This window comes from Bos javanicus, chromosome 29, assembly GCF_032452875.1.
Source record: "Bos javanicus breed banteng chromosome 29, ARS-OSU_banteng_1.0, whole genome shotgun sequence".
Taxonomy (NCBI): Eukaryota; Metazoa; Chordata; class Mammalia; order Artiodactyla; family Bovidae; genus Bos; species Bos javanicus.
This window is the reverse complement of record NC_083896.1, coordinates 18,854,749-18,869,877: the sequence shown is the minus strand read 5'-3', so window position 1 is coordinate 18,869,877 and position 15,129 is coordinate 18,854,749. Positions and strand designations below refer to the sequence as shown.

Here is a 15,129-nt window from a genome sequence, read left to right as displayed (position 1 = left end):
TTCTGGTCTGCAGAGTTTCTGCTGAAAGATCAGCTGTTAAGAATATGGGGTTTCCCTTGTATGTTACTTGATGCTTCTCCTTGCTGCTTTTAATATTCTTTCTTTATGTTTAGTCTTTGTTAGTTTGATTAGTTGGAGAAGGCAATGGCACCTCACTCCAATACTCTTGCCTGGAAAATCTCATGGACGGAGGAGCCTGGTAGGCTGCAGTCCATGGAGTCGCTAAAAGTCGGACATGGCTGAGTGACTTCACTTTCACTTTTCACTTTCATGCATTGGAGAAGGAAATGGCAACCCACTCCAGTGTTCTTGCCTGGAGAAGCCCAGGGACAGGGGAGCCTGGTGGGCTGCCATCTATGGGGTCGCACAGAGTCGGACACGACTAAAGCAACTTAGCAGCAGCAGCAGTTTGATTAGTGTGTGTCTTGGTGTGTTTCTCCTTAAGTTTATCCTGTATGGGACTCTGTACTTCTTGGACTGATTGACTATGGTTGACTATGACTTCCTCTTCCACGTTGGGGAAATTTTCAACTATAATCTCTTCAAAAATTTTCTCATACCCTTTCTTTTTCTCTTCTTCTTTTGGGACCCCTGTAATTTGAATGTTGGTGGATTTGATATGGTCCCAGACATCCCTGAGACTATCCTCAGTTCTTTTCATTCTTTTTACTTTATTCTGCTCTTCAGAAGTTATTTCCAGCATGTTATCTTCCAGTTTACTGATTTGTTCTGCTTCAGATATTCTGCTAGTGATTCAGTCTAGAGTATTTTTAATTTCAGTAATTGTTTTGTTTGTCTCTGTGTATTTTTTCTTTAATTCTTCTAGATCTTTGGCAATTGATTCTTGCATTTTCTCCATTTTGTTTTCAAGGTTTCTGATCATCTTTACTATCATTATTCTGAATTCTTTTTCAGGTAGTTTGACTATTTCCTCTTCATTTACTTGGACTTTTGTGTTTCTAGTTTGTTCCTTCATTTGTGTAGTATTTATCTGCCTTCTCATTATTTTTTTCTTAACTTATTGTGTTTGAGGTCTCCTTTTCCCAGGCTTCAAGGCTGAATTCTTTCTTCCTTTTGGTTTCTGCCCTCCTAAGGTTGGTCCAGTGGTTTGTGTAAGCTTTGTATAGGGTGAGATTTGTGCTGAGTTTTCTGTTTGTTTGTTTTTCCTCTGATCAGCAAGGCTGAGGTGGTAATTCTGTCTACTGATGACTGGGTTTGTATTTTTGTTTTGTTTGTTGTTTAGATGAGGCATCCTGCACAGGGTGCTACTGGTGGTTGGGTGATGCCAGGTCTTGTACTCAAGTGGTTTCCTTTGTGTGAGTTCTCACTATTTGATACTCCCTAGAGTTAGTTCTCTGGTAGTCTAGGGTCTTGGAGTCAGTGCTCCTACTTCAAAGGCTCAGGGCTTGATCTCTGGTCAGGAACGAAGATTCTACAAGTAGTCTGTTATGGCATTAAGTGAGATTAAAACAAATATCCAAAAACGAGAAATCAAAGATAAACCCCAGACAAATGGCAGTTACAAAATCAGGCAAATAATAATTAAAATAAATGGAATATACACATATACATATATACCCAGGAGCAAAGTCAAAACAGTCCAACAAAAATAAAGTCCAGTAGATTGACCCAGCAAACAAAGGAAATCAAAAATTATATTTACCAGTTAAGAACAAAATTAACTAAAGTGCAAACTGGAAAACAAAACTAAAGCAAGGTGCCAAGTGGGGAATAAAGCAATGAAAACAAAAATAACAAATATGTTGAGGGGAAAGGAAAGAAAAAAAGAAATAATAGATATGCAAAGTTAAATAGAGATAGATGAAGAAGATTTATATACATTAAAGATTAACTGCAAGGGGAAAAGAACAGTAGGAAAGGCAAACAAAGGAATAAATATAAAAAAAATATAATAGATTTTAAAAAATTAAAATTATAAAAAAGAGAAAAGAAGAAAAAAAAATCAGAAGGAAAAAAAAAAGGAAACTTCCACAGAACTGCAAAAGTCCAATGTAGAAGCAGAGGTTTATAACAGCAATAAAAAGTGTGACTGTCAGAATGACCATCATCAAAAAGTCTACAAACAATAAATGCTGGAGAGGGTATGGAGAAAAGGGAACACTCTTGCATTGCTGGTGGGAATGTAAACTGATACAGCCACTATGGAATATGGTATGGAGACTCCTTAAAAAGCCAGGAATAAAACCACTGTATGACCCAGCAATCCCACTCCTAGGCATATACCCTGAGGAAATCAAAACTGAAAAAGATACATGTACCCCATTGTTCACTGCAGCTCTATTTACAATAGCTAGAACATGGAAGCAACTTAGATGTCCATCAACAGATGAATGGACAAAGAAGTTGTGATATATATATACAATGGAATACTACTCAGCCATAAAAAGGGACACATTTGAATCTGTTCTGAGGTGGATGAAACTACAGCCCATTATATAGTGAAGTAAGTCAGAAAGAGAATATAAATATCGTATACTGACATATATATATGGAATCCGAAGAGATGACACTGATGAATGATTTTCAGGGTGGCAATGGAGACACAGATATAGAGAACAGACCTATGGACAAGGTGGGAGGAGAGGAGGGAGAAGGGGAGATGTATGGAGAGAGTAACATAGAAATTTACAATACCATGTGTAAAACAGATAGCCAATGGGAATTTGCTGTATGACTCAGAAAACTCAAACAGGAGTTCTGCGACAGGCTGAAGGGTGGGGTGGGGAGGGACATGGGAGGAGGTCTGGGAGGGAGGGGACATGGATATACCTATGGCTGATTCTTGGTGATGTATGACAGAAAACCACAAAATTCTGCAAAGCAATTATCCTTCAATTTAAAAAAAAGAATAAAAAATAAATAAATAAAATAAAATAAAAAATAAATAAATAAAAATTTAAAAAGTGAGTATATGTATAACTGATTCACTGTGCTGTACAGCAGAACACTGTAATTACAACATTGTAAACCACCTATATTCCAATAAAAATTTAAGGATAAAAAAAAAGTGACAGAATATACACATATACATATATACTCATAAGCAAAATCAAAACAGTCCAACAAAAATAAAGTACAATAAATTAACCCAGCAAACAAAGGAAACCCAAAATTACATCTACCAGAACAAAACTAACTAAAGCACAAACTGGAAAACAAAACTAAAGCAAGATGCCAATTGGGGAATAAAGCAATGAAAATAAAACTAACAAATATATTGAGAGGAAAGGAAAGAAAGGAAAGAATCAATACGCAAAGTTAAATAGAGGTTGATAAAGAAGATTTATATACATTAAAGATTAACTGCAAGGGGAAAAGAACAGTAGGAAAAGCAAACAAAGGAATAAATGTAAAAAAATAATATTTTTTAAAAATTAAAATTAAAGAGAAAAGAAAAAAGAAAAAAATGCAAAACGCCACAGAACTGCAAAAGCCCAATGTAGAGACAGAGGTTTATAACAACAATAAAAAAAGTCACTGAGGGGGAAGAAAAAAAAAGAAGCTCAAAAGCTTAATTAGATTTCATAGTGCCAATAAAATTGACAACAACAGAGGGGGAAAAAAAAAATCCAAAAGAATCTACAGAACAAGTCAAAAGATAATAATAAATGTTTTTCTTGAATCATTGCTGTCAAGAGTCCTTTCTCTCATGGAGAGTCACAGTCCACCTCACCTCTCTAGGATTCCCTCCAACACTGTACTGATCTCTGTACCTGCTGTGGGGGCAGCTCAGATTCTAATCTGGTCCTACTCCTGTGTGTTCTTGCCTCTAATGTCCACAGCTATCAGAACCAGTGCATTTTCTTTTGCAGGAGCTCTCAATGTCCTTTTATATATTCCACAGAATATATAAAAGTCTGACTAGTTGACCATGTGGATTTAATCTGCAGCTTGAACAGCTGGTGGGAAGGTTTGGGGTCTTCTTCCTTAGCCACATTGCCCCTGGGTTTCAACTGTGGTTTTATTTCCACCTCTGCATGTGGGTCATCCACTGGGTTTGCTCCTGAGGCTGCTCTGGAGGACTTCGGTTTGCCCCTGTGAGGGCCAGGTGTGGAGGTGGTGAGCTACTTGGGTTGCAGGGGTTCTGGCAGCACCAAGTACTCAGGGGAGTTGGAGATTAGGGCAGCAGGAAATATAGTGCTCTCGAAGGGTATGGCAACCAGTATTGGTCAATATGCTCCAATATTCTTGCCTGTAGAACCCCCCTCCCTAACGGAGAAGCCTGGCAGGCCACAGATTACAGAGTCACAAAGAGTCAAACACTACTGAAGTGATGCTGCGAGCATAGATACAAGACATTTTTTGCCTGTGGCAGCTCTGCCCCATTGAGAGTTGAGCATGAAGGTAACACAGTTGCTTGGCTTGAGGGGACCCTGGCGGTGCCAAGTGTGCAGGGACACAGACTGCCTCTGCAGCAGGAGTTATGGCCCTATCAGAGTCTTTTTTCGAGCCTCTTATAGCTGGCTATCAGAAGGCCCGTTTGGCCAGTCTTTCTCTGTAGCTCCTCCCATTCAGGCACTTAGAAGGCTCCCTTGCCTGGGGTCCTACCCTGTTGTTCAGCGCATCAGGCACATAGAGGGGCCCCCCTGGCTGGGGTCCTATTCTGTAGACCAGCACGTCAGGCACTTAAAAGGGCACCCTGGGTGGGGTCCTACTCTGTAGCTCAGTGTGTCAGGCATTTGATGGGCCAGGCTTTCTATTGTCCAGCAGCTCATGTTGGCATGTGTAGAGAGAGAAGTTATGGTGATGGCTCCACCCCTCTGTGTGTGACTCAGCACTATCATCTTGCTTCCACGGCTGCCTGGCTTTCCTCCACCAGCATTTCCCACCACTATCTCCTCCCTCACATCCCCTCCATTTGTCTCTCTGTAGTCAACAGCAGCCCTGGGATTGCTCCACAATCCCTAAACTCCAACTCCCAGCCACTATGCCTTCCAGAGGACCTGCATCCCTGTCCAGGGTATGTATAGCTGTAGCAAGGACTGTCTGATTCTCTTTCATTTAGGCTGCCACAGATCAGCTGTTTCACTCTCAGCCTCAAATGTTTCTCTTCTGGCTCAGACAATTGCCCTGATGTGGGGATTGGACTCTTGCTTCAGTTCCCCACTGGCTGAGGGTCCAGTCCTACTAACACTCCTGTTTCTCCCCCTAGTTGCCTCATCCTATAGAGTTTTGCAAGGTTCTATGTATTCCTTCCACTGGTCAGACACTTCTGTCCACTCTCAGCTGGAATTCTGCATGCACTTCCGTGTCTGAAGGTGTATTCCTGACATACCCATGGAGAGAGATGTACTCTACGTTCACCTACTCTGCCATCTTGTTTCTTCTAAGATTTTTTTAGGTGGGCTATCTTTAAAGTCTTTATTGAATTTGTTACAATATTGTTTCTGTTTTGTTTTGTTTTTTGGCCCTGAGGAATGTGAGATCTTAGCTCCCCAACTGCAACCAGGGGTGCAGTATCGAACCTGCACCCCTCCTTGGAAGGCAAAGTGTTAACAATTGGACCACCAGGGAAATGGAATGTGGAAACATCAGCATAGGTGCTTAATAAGTCTTGCAATCCTCTCTTAGCACTAACATACCTGTCAAATAAGCAAGGACAAATCTTTTGCAGATAGTGCCTGTTTTGGGGCCATATACATCTGCATATACATATATATAAAATATATAATCAACAGGTTGGGACGTAAAAGACCCTGAATCCACAATCCCTCTCCCTTAAATGAAGAAACTGATGTTCAGAGATAGGACCTGACTTATCCACACTTGTCTGTGTACCTTTCTTCTACATTCTTAGTATCTCAATGTAATTAGCTAAAGAAAATACCATCCCAGATTACTCAGAGGCAAGGAAAATAATGTCTTCTCAATGTGTTAACTACCTTATACTAGGTCAGACTCACAAACGCATGTCTAATAGTAGAAGCACTGGACAGGGAAAAAGGAGATCCACTCAAGTCCAGGGCTACTTTGAGGATTAAAGTGAACAATAGATGCAAATAACAGTTGTAAGCTATAGAACACTGTACAAATACAACATCAGTATACTATGCATTACTTTATCTTATTTCAGAAGTTTATAGATATATAAGAAAGAAACCTGAGGAATTCCCTCACATTCCAGTGGTTAAGAATCCACCCTCCAATGCAGGGGATTCGGGTTAGATCCCTGGCTGGGGAATTGAGATCCCACATGTCTCAGGGTAACTAAGCCCATATGCCTCAACTAGAGAGCCCATGTACTGAAAACTACGAAGCCCATGCACCACAACTACAGAGCCCACACACTCTGGAGACTGCACAACACAACTAGAGAGAAGCCACCATTCCGCACCTAAAAATCCCACATGCTGCAAGGAAGATCCCATGTGCCACAACTATGGTGCCACAATTTTTGATGCTCTGACGCATCAAAAATTTAAAAAGAAAGAAAAAACAGAAAACTTCAATGACTTCATTAACAACAATGCTTTCATTCATGTAACACTGAGAGCTTTCTACAAGCCAGATACTTTTTTCAGTTTCTTTTTAATTTTAGCTAACTGGGTATCTCTATAGAAATTTCATTCTTTTTCTCTTTTATATAAAGTCATAACTTACCTAAATTAATCTGCACAAATCTTAAGTGTACAACTTGATGATTTTTCAATATGTACACACCTACATGTTCACCATCAACCCCTCAAAGTTCCCTCATGCTACTTCCTAATCCTCCCAGACACAACCATTATTCTGATTTACATTAGCATGTATTAGTTCTGCCTGTTCTTTAACTTCATATAAAAAAATCACACAGTATTTGCTCTTTTATATCTGGCTTCTCTTGCTCAAAAACACTTTTAAGACTTATCACAGTATATTATAATTTTTTGTTTGTCTGCCTATCTCCTTCTGTAGATATGAGGGTCTCTCTGAAAGCAGATATGGTCCGATTCATAGCTGTACTCATGGCACAGTATCTAACAGAGATTCAGCTAAGATTTGCTGAATCGTACACTGAGGTCAGAATATAAGATCCAGAAAAGAAACCAGAGAGTAAGAGATATGATTTCTGTCATCCACTAGAAAAACAGGTCCCATATACTAGCAGAAGAGTCTGCGAGTTCTGTCTTTCATTTCATATTAGTGCTAGTAAGTCTCAGCACCAGGTAAACAAGGTTAATATGGAAAAGCAGAGCTATAATTTGGGAAGAAGGTTTTTGTGCTAAGAAAATAAATGGTTTTCGCACTCTCAGTGCAGGGATATTTTTAGCAACAATGTCAGCTAATGGCACATCTCACATATTAAAACATAATTCTGGAAGCCTGAGATCAGCCTAATAAAACACCCTCAGATGGGTGAGGGGTGAGGTGGAGAATGAAGAAAAAGGTTTATAAGAGGCAAAACAAAAGCAAAATCATATATATCAGCACATATGATTTTAAGTCATTTTTCTAGGGAAACAAAAGGCGCCTACTAACCCTTGTCCAATCTTCTCAAACCGTGTGTATTTCTTCTTAGGATCACCCACACTCACTATGCTGCCTTTGAAAGAAACAGAGAACATAAATCAGTTTTTCCCAGATCAACAATACAAAATAAGCCCCATGTTCCCCCAACTCTGAGCCAGCAAAGATTAAAGAACTATCTGCAACACCCTAAAACCACACTAAGGTGCTTAGCTTTCCCTCTTAAGTTTCAACCAAAAGTTTCACCTCCTTACCACTTTTATTAATAGTACCCTAATCCATTTCTAATCTCCTAAAAGTTATTCATTCATTTTTAAATTCATCAATTCAATAAACATTTTCTAATTTTAATATGCTCACTTATTATGCACTAAGCCCTAGGTTGAGTGCAACAAATGAAGACCCAGTTAATGGACCCAACAGATGAGACCCAGTTAAGACAGTCTCTGCTCTCAAGAAGCTGTAATCTCATACAGGAAACAGACACCATGTATAAAGTTCCATGAACATATAGTAATTGCTGTGATACAAAAAGAAGCAAAAATATAGACCAGGAAGGCCTCAGAAGGGAAATGAACCTGAACTAATTTTTACAGGGTTAGGAGGAATTTTCCAGGGAGAGAAAGTCAAGAATGGGTTACAAAAAAAGTATTTTAAGTGCAAAAACACAGAGGTATGAGAAAGTTCACAGCTTCAAAAAAAAAAAAAAGTCTTCTGAAGATGGTAAAACTGAGCCCCACCAAAGGGAAGATACTTCCCCTCAAGGTCACACAGCAAAGTGGTGTCAGAGTTAAGATTAGGAGTTCAGGTTTGGTCTTCCACTCCAAAGCGCTTTCCAATAATATCAATTACTAGGATTTGATACTTTTCAAACACATTATCTCATTTGATTTACAAATGAGACAGGGACTAACATTCCTATTTAAAAGATGAGAAAAAGGAGGACCAGGGAACAGTAGAAAATTGCCCAAGACCCAAGTTAATGACTGCTAGGGCTTCAACCCAAGGATCCTTAACTCTCAGGCCAATCTGTTTTTGCATAATCCTATGTTCTAAGTATTACTGTTTCTAAAAAAAAATCTGATTCAGAGAAAAAGAATACATACAGGAGTAAATAGATGCCAAGGTAAGTGGCTTTTCTTATTTCATCACTTCATAGAAGGGCTCTGGGTAAGGGCGAGGCTTCCCTCGTGGCTCAGACAGTAAAGAAATCTACCTGCAATGCAGAAGACTCAGGTCCCATCCTGGGGGCAGGAAGATCCCATGGAGAAGGGAATGGCTACTCACTCCATACTCTTCCCTGGAGAATTTCATGGACAGAAGAGCCTGCTGGGCTACAGTCCATGGGATTGCAAAAAGTTGGACATGACTGAGCAACTAACACTGGGCAAGGGCAACTTTGGAAAGAGTGAAAATTTTTTTAAAAAGTCAAATAAGAATTATCAGGATGAAATCAAAAGCCACTAAGCTAAGGAACCAGAAACCTCAGCTTTAGAAAGCAATGCCAGTGGGCAGACTTCACCAGATCAGTCACATCAAATCCTCTTTAGAAGTACATAAGTTCAAAGAATAAATCAAAAGCCTTCTCAGATGGCTTTTTCAAGCCTACAGGCCAACCCATTCCTTTCTTCTCATATGAATTCTCCTGCAGATTACTGAAAAAGAGAAACAAGCTGCCCTAATAATTCTCATCACTAAAAAGCAAAATGGGAGTTCCCACCTGACTGCAAGAAATAGCATGCTCTGATTACAGGAGCACAAGCTGCATGCTAATCCCAGATCTGTCACTTTTTGGCTGCATGAATTTTTGCAGAGCATTTAGCATTCCTAGCCTCAAATAACTTAACTGCAAAAAATAAGGATTATAATGTCTGTCTTCACAGGGCTAAAATGAGGAATAAATGTTCATTTGGTACATATTACAGGCTCACAAAATGTTAGTTTCCCTTCCTTCTTTTTCTACAACCAAATGGCAGATCTGTCTTCTGCCAACAGAAACATCAATAACCAACATAGCACTGTTCCTCACCAGGTTTACACAAGACCTCAGTCTTTCTCAACACAACCTTTCAGATTATATTGTAAGTAAAAGCTATTTGTCATCTCCATAAGCCATGCCTGTGGTAAGTGATTCCCAGCCTTTGAAGTGGGCTCTTCACATACTCTCTCATCATATTCCCATCCTAACATAGCATCTAATCAGGGCTGGTGAGACAGAGGAGGTGGGTGTAGGGATGGGTGAGAAGAGGCACAGTCTGGCAAGATATAAAGCACAGCCGCCACTGACATACACCTAGCACAGAACCTAGATCTTTATAGCAATAGAATTCTCTTGTGCTCAACCAGTCACATACCAGAGGGAAATTAAAAAACCTACAAAGTGCTTACGTAATTTCTCCAAGATCTCCTCATCAGACATCTTAGGCTTCTTCTTCTGCTTCTCAGTATTCCGAGTCAGAGCATCAGGTGGAGTGGTATTATTCTCAGTAGGTGAAATGGGAGATGTAGCCACATCCCGAGTTGGAGTAATAGGAAGTGGTTCAATCACAGACCGTGTGTATACCTGCATTGTTGGTGCAAACATTTGGTGAGGCCAGCCTCTCTTAGATTTATGTGTTAGAACATCCAAAGAAGAACAAATCTCGGTAAACTCATCTCTTCTATACCTTTGGGGTGCCATTGCCTTCTCCACTGAGTTGCTAATGAAGAATCCTATGATACTCTTCCTCTACGCCCAGGCTGTGAGAATGGAATGATCTTCCTTTCTCTCACTTTTTACAACAAGGGTTAGTGAGAGTCTGAGCACTTAAAATAATCAATATAAGCTACACAACTCTCACTATAAAGGGTTTAAAGGACATCCTATCATTAGATGGGAATCCCCTTCTATAAAATTCTGTTCTTTCCCAAGCTGAAATGAATATCCTGTATTCCTACAGTACTTTTCACTGCTAATACAACACTGAACATTACCTTCATTTGAGTTACTCCCTTTTTAAATCCTGAACGCTCACAGAGAAAAAACTGCAATTGTTCTTCTTTAAGAGGCCATGGGATAGAGTTATTTAGATTACAGACTCTGGAACCTGCCAGACTTAAATTCCAAATCTTATTCTTACCATTTGTATGACTTTGGGCAGACTACTTAACTTTTCTATGCTTTAGTTTCCTTGTCTGTAAAATAGTGATGTTAGTGATACTTATCTTATAGAGTTGCTGCTGCTGCTGCTACTGTAAGTCACTTCAGTCATATCCGACTCTATGCGACTGCATAGACGGCAGCCCACCAGGCTCCCCTGTCCATGGGATTCTCCAGGCAAGAACACTGGAGTGGGTTGCCATTTCCTTCTCCAATGCATGAAAGTGAAAAGTGAAAGTGAAGTTGCTCAGTCGTGTCAGACTCTTTGCGACCCCATAGACTGCAGCCCACCAGGCTCATCTGTCCATGGGATTTTCCAGGCAAGAGTACTGGAGTAGGGTGCCATTGCCTTCTCCACAGAGTTGCTAATAAACCATAAATAAACTAATTAATGTGTGAAATAAGTAGCATCACACTCAGGAGACATTAAGCTTTCAAATTTCAGCTAATATTATTATACTGCCTATTCAATAATAATAATAATACTTAATAAGCATTTACTGAGAATCTGTTCTTTGCCTTGCTGTACAAAATGCCCCATCCACTATTTCTGTGAAGGAAGTCTTGGAGAAAGTCCTAACTAGGCAGAAAGGACAAATAGAAAAAAAGAACAATCTATATACTACTGAGGTTCAGAAGAAGTGATCACATGTTCTACCGCCCATCCACAGGAGATGCTTCAAGGCATTTATCACTTTTTTCATAAAAACGTCACAACAATACTTGGGTTAGTCTAAAGACTTCCCTATAGCTCAAACGGTAAAGAATCTGCCTGCCATGCAGGAGAGCAGGGTTCGATTCCTGGGTTGGGAAGTTCCTCTGGAGAAGAGAATGGCAATCCACTCCAGTATTCTTGCTTGGAGAATTCCATGGACAGAGAAGCCTGGTGGGCTACAATCCATGGGGTCGCAAAGAGTCAGACACGACTGAGTGACAAACACACACACACACACAAAAGCTCTATGAAGACAGAGAATCTGAGTCGTTCATCACTGCACTTCTATATCTAACCAGTCGTCTAACAAAAAGTAAGCATTCAGGTAAAAGTTTCATGAATCACCAAACAAATAAATGGGGTTCTTCAGCCAGATCTTGAAGGATGGACATGGTTATAATAGGCAGAAATGGAAGAGAACTTTCCACTAACTTATTGCTAGTGGAAATAGCAATAAGTTGAAACATTGAGATCAGACACTATTGTTTCTTTACTGACTACTCCAGCATAGTGATTTCTTAATTTTCTATTAGAAATCTATAAGAAATCTAAGACAAACTATATCCCTGGCACCTAAACATGAATTTCATGCCTTGTCCTTCTCCTTTGGTTCTGACATGGCTCCTTGAGGGGAAGAACCCTGCCTTTTCCTTCTCTAACATTCTCTTTTTCTGGCTCCCAGCACAGGTCTGCTCATATAAAAAAGGCCACTATGCTATGCTGGAATATAACCTGGACCTGGGGTAAATTACCTGCTTTCAGTTCTGGCTATTTTGCTTATACTCTTTGGATAGATCAATTTACCTCTCCAAATCTCAACTTCTTCTTCTTTTATAAATTAGGAATTAACAGTATCTTTTTAGAGAGGAATGCTATGAAGATCAAATTTATCAGTTCATTCAATACTGCCTTTCTAAAACCCTTTAAGAACTATGTTAGTCACTGCAAACACACACATATATATCCTCTACATATATATACACAGACACACATATATATTTCCTCTACTTGTAAGGAATTCATGGTTTAATGGGAAAATTTTTTTAAATGAACATGCTTGCAAATCGAAAAAACCTTTCCAATGTGACATCTCTGGACAACTCTCTGATTCTGAAGCTCATTATCCTTAAAGTGACTTTGTAACCTATAGAAGCAGTGATTCCACAGATTCTGCTTATAAATTATAATTCTAAAAGGTCATCTAATCCCCTTGAATTGCCTCCACAGCATCTCCCATACTCAGTCAACCAACATCTGCTTGAATACTTCCACGAATTCTCTAGTTCAGAGACAATCTTCTTTGAATTACCACAGAGTTTAAGCCCTAAATCATTCTCTTGTCATAATAAAAAGTCCAAACAAAGAAACACTAGTAGTATCATCTAATGATAGATCAGTGCTCAGTGATGCTAAATCATGTAAAACGCAGATTATGCAAAGTGAGGGCAAAGGGACCATGGCTATTATGAAATGCAAGAACCTCAAGGGAAGTTAAATAAAAATCACTGCCAATATCCAGCATCAAAATGCACTCCTGATGTCCAGGATATTAATGGCACTAATGTTTTTACAAATTCTCTTGAGTCTTTCAGTATCATCAATAATGTCTTAAGAGCCTGAACACTGGACATTTAACAGAGAAGAAACGATCTATAGCAGGTTAATTTGTTGCTTCCTAGGAGACTGGAACAATTTATGTTACTTCTACACTAAGTAACATTAATTCTGTATATCTTCCTGTCTGTAAAGAAAGTAGGGCTAAGTTGGTACGAAGACCAACTATTTAGGACACCTTGGGACTATCTGCAAATCAACGATAAATAATTACACCACTTTCTGTCTTTAATCATACAGAAAGTACCTTTCAATCAAGGTAATTTGGTTATTTCACCACCTCCAAAATCTCAGGATCCCTACCAGAGTATTAAACTTCTAGACCTTGGCACCCATCCCTTACTCCCCACCTCCAAACTCTAATAAATCACAAAGACTCACAGATTTTGTGTGCTCTGGGCGTGGAGCAATCACTGGGGGTGGGGTGCCATCATCATCATCATCTTCATCTTCTGAAACTGGTGGCACCGCAGGGGTCTCAGACACCGCCTTCACATTCTGCACAGTGACAAAAGCCAGATTCGTTAGGTTAAGCCAACATGGAACTTAAACTACCAGGGTCACCAATCTCCCAGAAGAAACCTTCTCCTGACACTCTTTCTGAAACACACATCAGCCTCCAAGCTCTCCACTTTGTAGCTGGCCTCAGGAACTCAGCCCTCTCCCCTCTCTTCTTTTAGCTACCACTCCCCCTTCAGTCCCTGGAGGGCTTCCTTCTCCCACCCAAAGCCTAATTGTGGATGGGGAAACCAACTGACAGCTTTTCTACCTGCCTACACCAAACCAAACCCTGAAGACAAGCTCATATTTCCTTCTTCTCTATGAATTTTACTCTCTGTGCTGAAGAGAGGATAAAGTACAACATGTAGGAAAGGGATCAAAAGTTCAGAATTTTACAAAGCTTATCATTATAATTCTGTAGTCCTTTCTGATATGGTAAATAGAAGTTCTGAAAGGTCTTTGCCTCTCCTTTTCCTTCTTTACCAAAATATACTGCATCTCTTATGTTATCAGGTACCCTCACCTCAACCATGTAGATACAGAACATCAGGAGACCCTTGTCACAAGAAGCAATGAGATTTTCCCCAGATCAGATGCTACCTATTTCCTTAAGCTTCTGCCCTGTCTTGGAATGACCCTTACCAGCACCACTAATTGAATCTGCTATAACCTCAGAAACTTGATTTTCCCACACAAACTATAACAAAGCTGCGCCAAGACTGGCAAGTTTCAGGGCAAGTCCAGGCAAAGAGATCATACCATTACTGTTTACAACACATGTTCAAGAGATAAAATAGCTCCAAAATATGAGATTTTTGATAGAGATTAAATGGTTATAGTATAGGATCAGAGAAGCAATACAGATCTTTTAGTAGATATTGACATAATTCAACAGTTTCAGATTATTTTCAGACCATCTACTCTGTGCTCAGTAAGACACTGTGATGAATGTTTTTGATATAAATATACAAAGATGAAAAAGATGGTCCAAGTCCTAAAAGTAGCTCACCATCTGATGCAGGAGACAGACAGACGGACAATTCCCCTTCTGCTGCCATTTGAAGCCGCTGGAGAGAGGAATGTCAGAACAACATGGGCTAAGTAAAGGAACTTACTTAGTTGAATATTATACTGGAGTTATGTGTGGGAGAGTGGCCTTTACCACATTTGACATACTAAGTAGGGAAAGTTGGCATCCTCATAGATTCTAACAGGACCTCCAGTGCAGGACATAACTTAAAAACTGCCAGTGACAGGCATTTGTAAGCAACTAGTTTTAGTGACTACAGGCAATGAATCCATCCTCTCGGCTTCAAGTTTCATCACTTGAGGAATGTGTCGGTGAGGACTGGTATAATTTGAGGGGTGCCCTTAAGTCACTTTCAGTTCTAAAATCCAATAGAGGTTCTTTCCCTGTGAAAGCACATATTTTGATACTTTTCCACTCTAATTTGTTTTCCCCTTATATTCCACTCAACAAAATTTAACTAGGAACCCAAAATGAGAATAAAATTAACTCAGCAGCCTCTCCATCCTCTTGGGGGCCTAGGGCTACCCACTGTAAACTATAAACACCAAGTTTGTTGCTTCCTAAAACTGTGCAGGAGGGGATTTAATCACCGTCCTTAGCAACACATTCTGGTTTCCACACGTGATGGCTCTGGGTGGTTGTATTAACGACTACCAGAAT

At 39.8% G+C, this 15,129-nt stretch overlaps 1 protein-coding gene across 5 annotated transcripts in view; it reads right to left on the bottom strand.

Annotated features, from left to right (window-relative positions):
• Positions 1 to 15,129, bottom strand: part of PAK1 (p21 (RAC1) activated kinase 1) — a 160,203-nt gene that overhangs the window by 31,405 nt on the left and 113,669 nt on the right. For all 5 annotated transcript variants that reach the window (XM_061406168.1, XM_061406169.1, XM_061406172.1 and 2 more), the window contains 3 exons: positions 13,320 to 13,436; positions 9,859 to 10,033; positions 7,483 to 7,546 (listed from right to left, as the gene is read on the bottom strand). In XM_061406168.1, the coding sequence (XP_061262152.1) occupies positions 7,483 to 7,546; positions 9,859 to 10,033; positions 13,320 to 13,436 (356 nt within the window). The remainder of the gene's footprint in view (positions 1 to 7,482; positions 7,547 to 9,858; positions 10,034 to 13,319; positions 13,437 to 15,129) is intronic.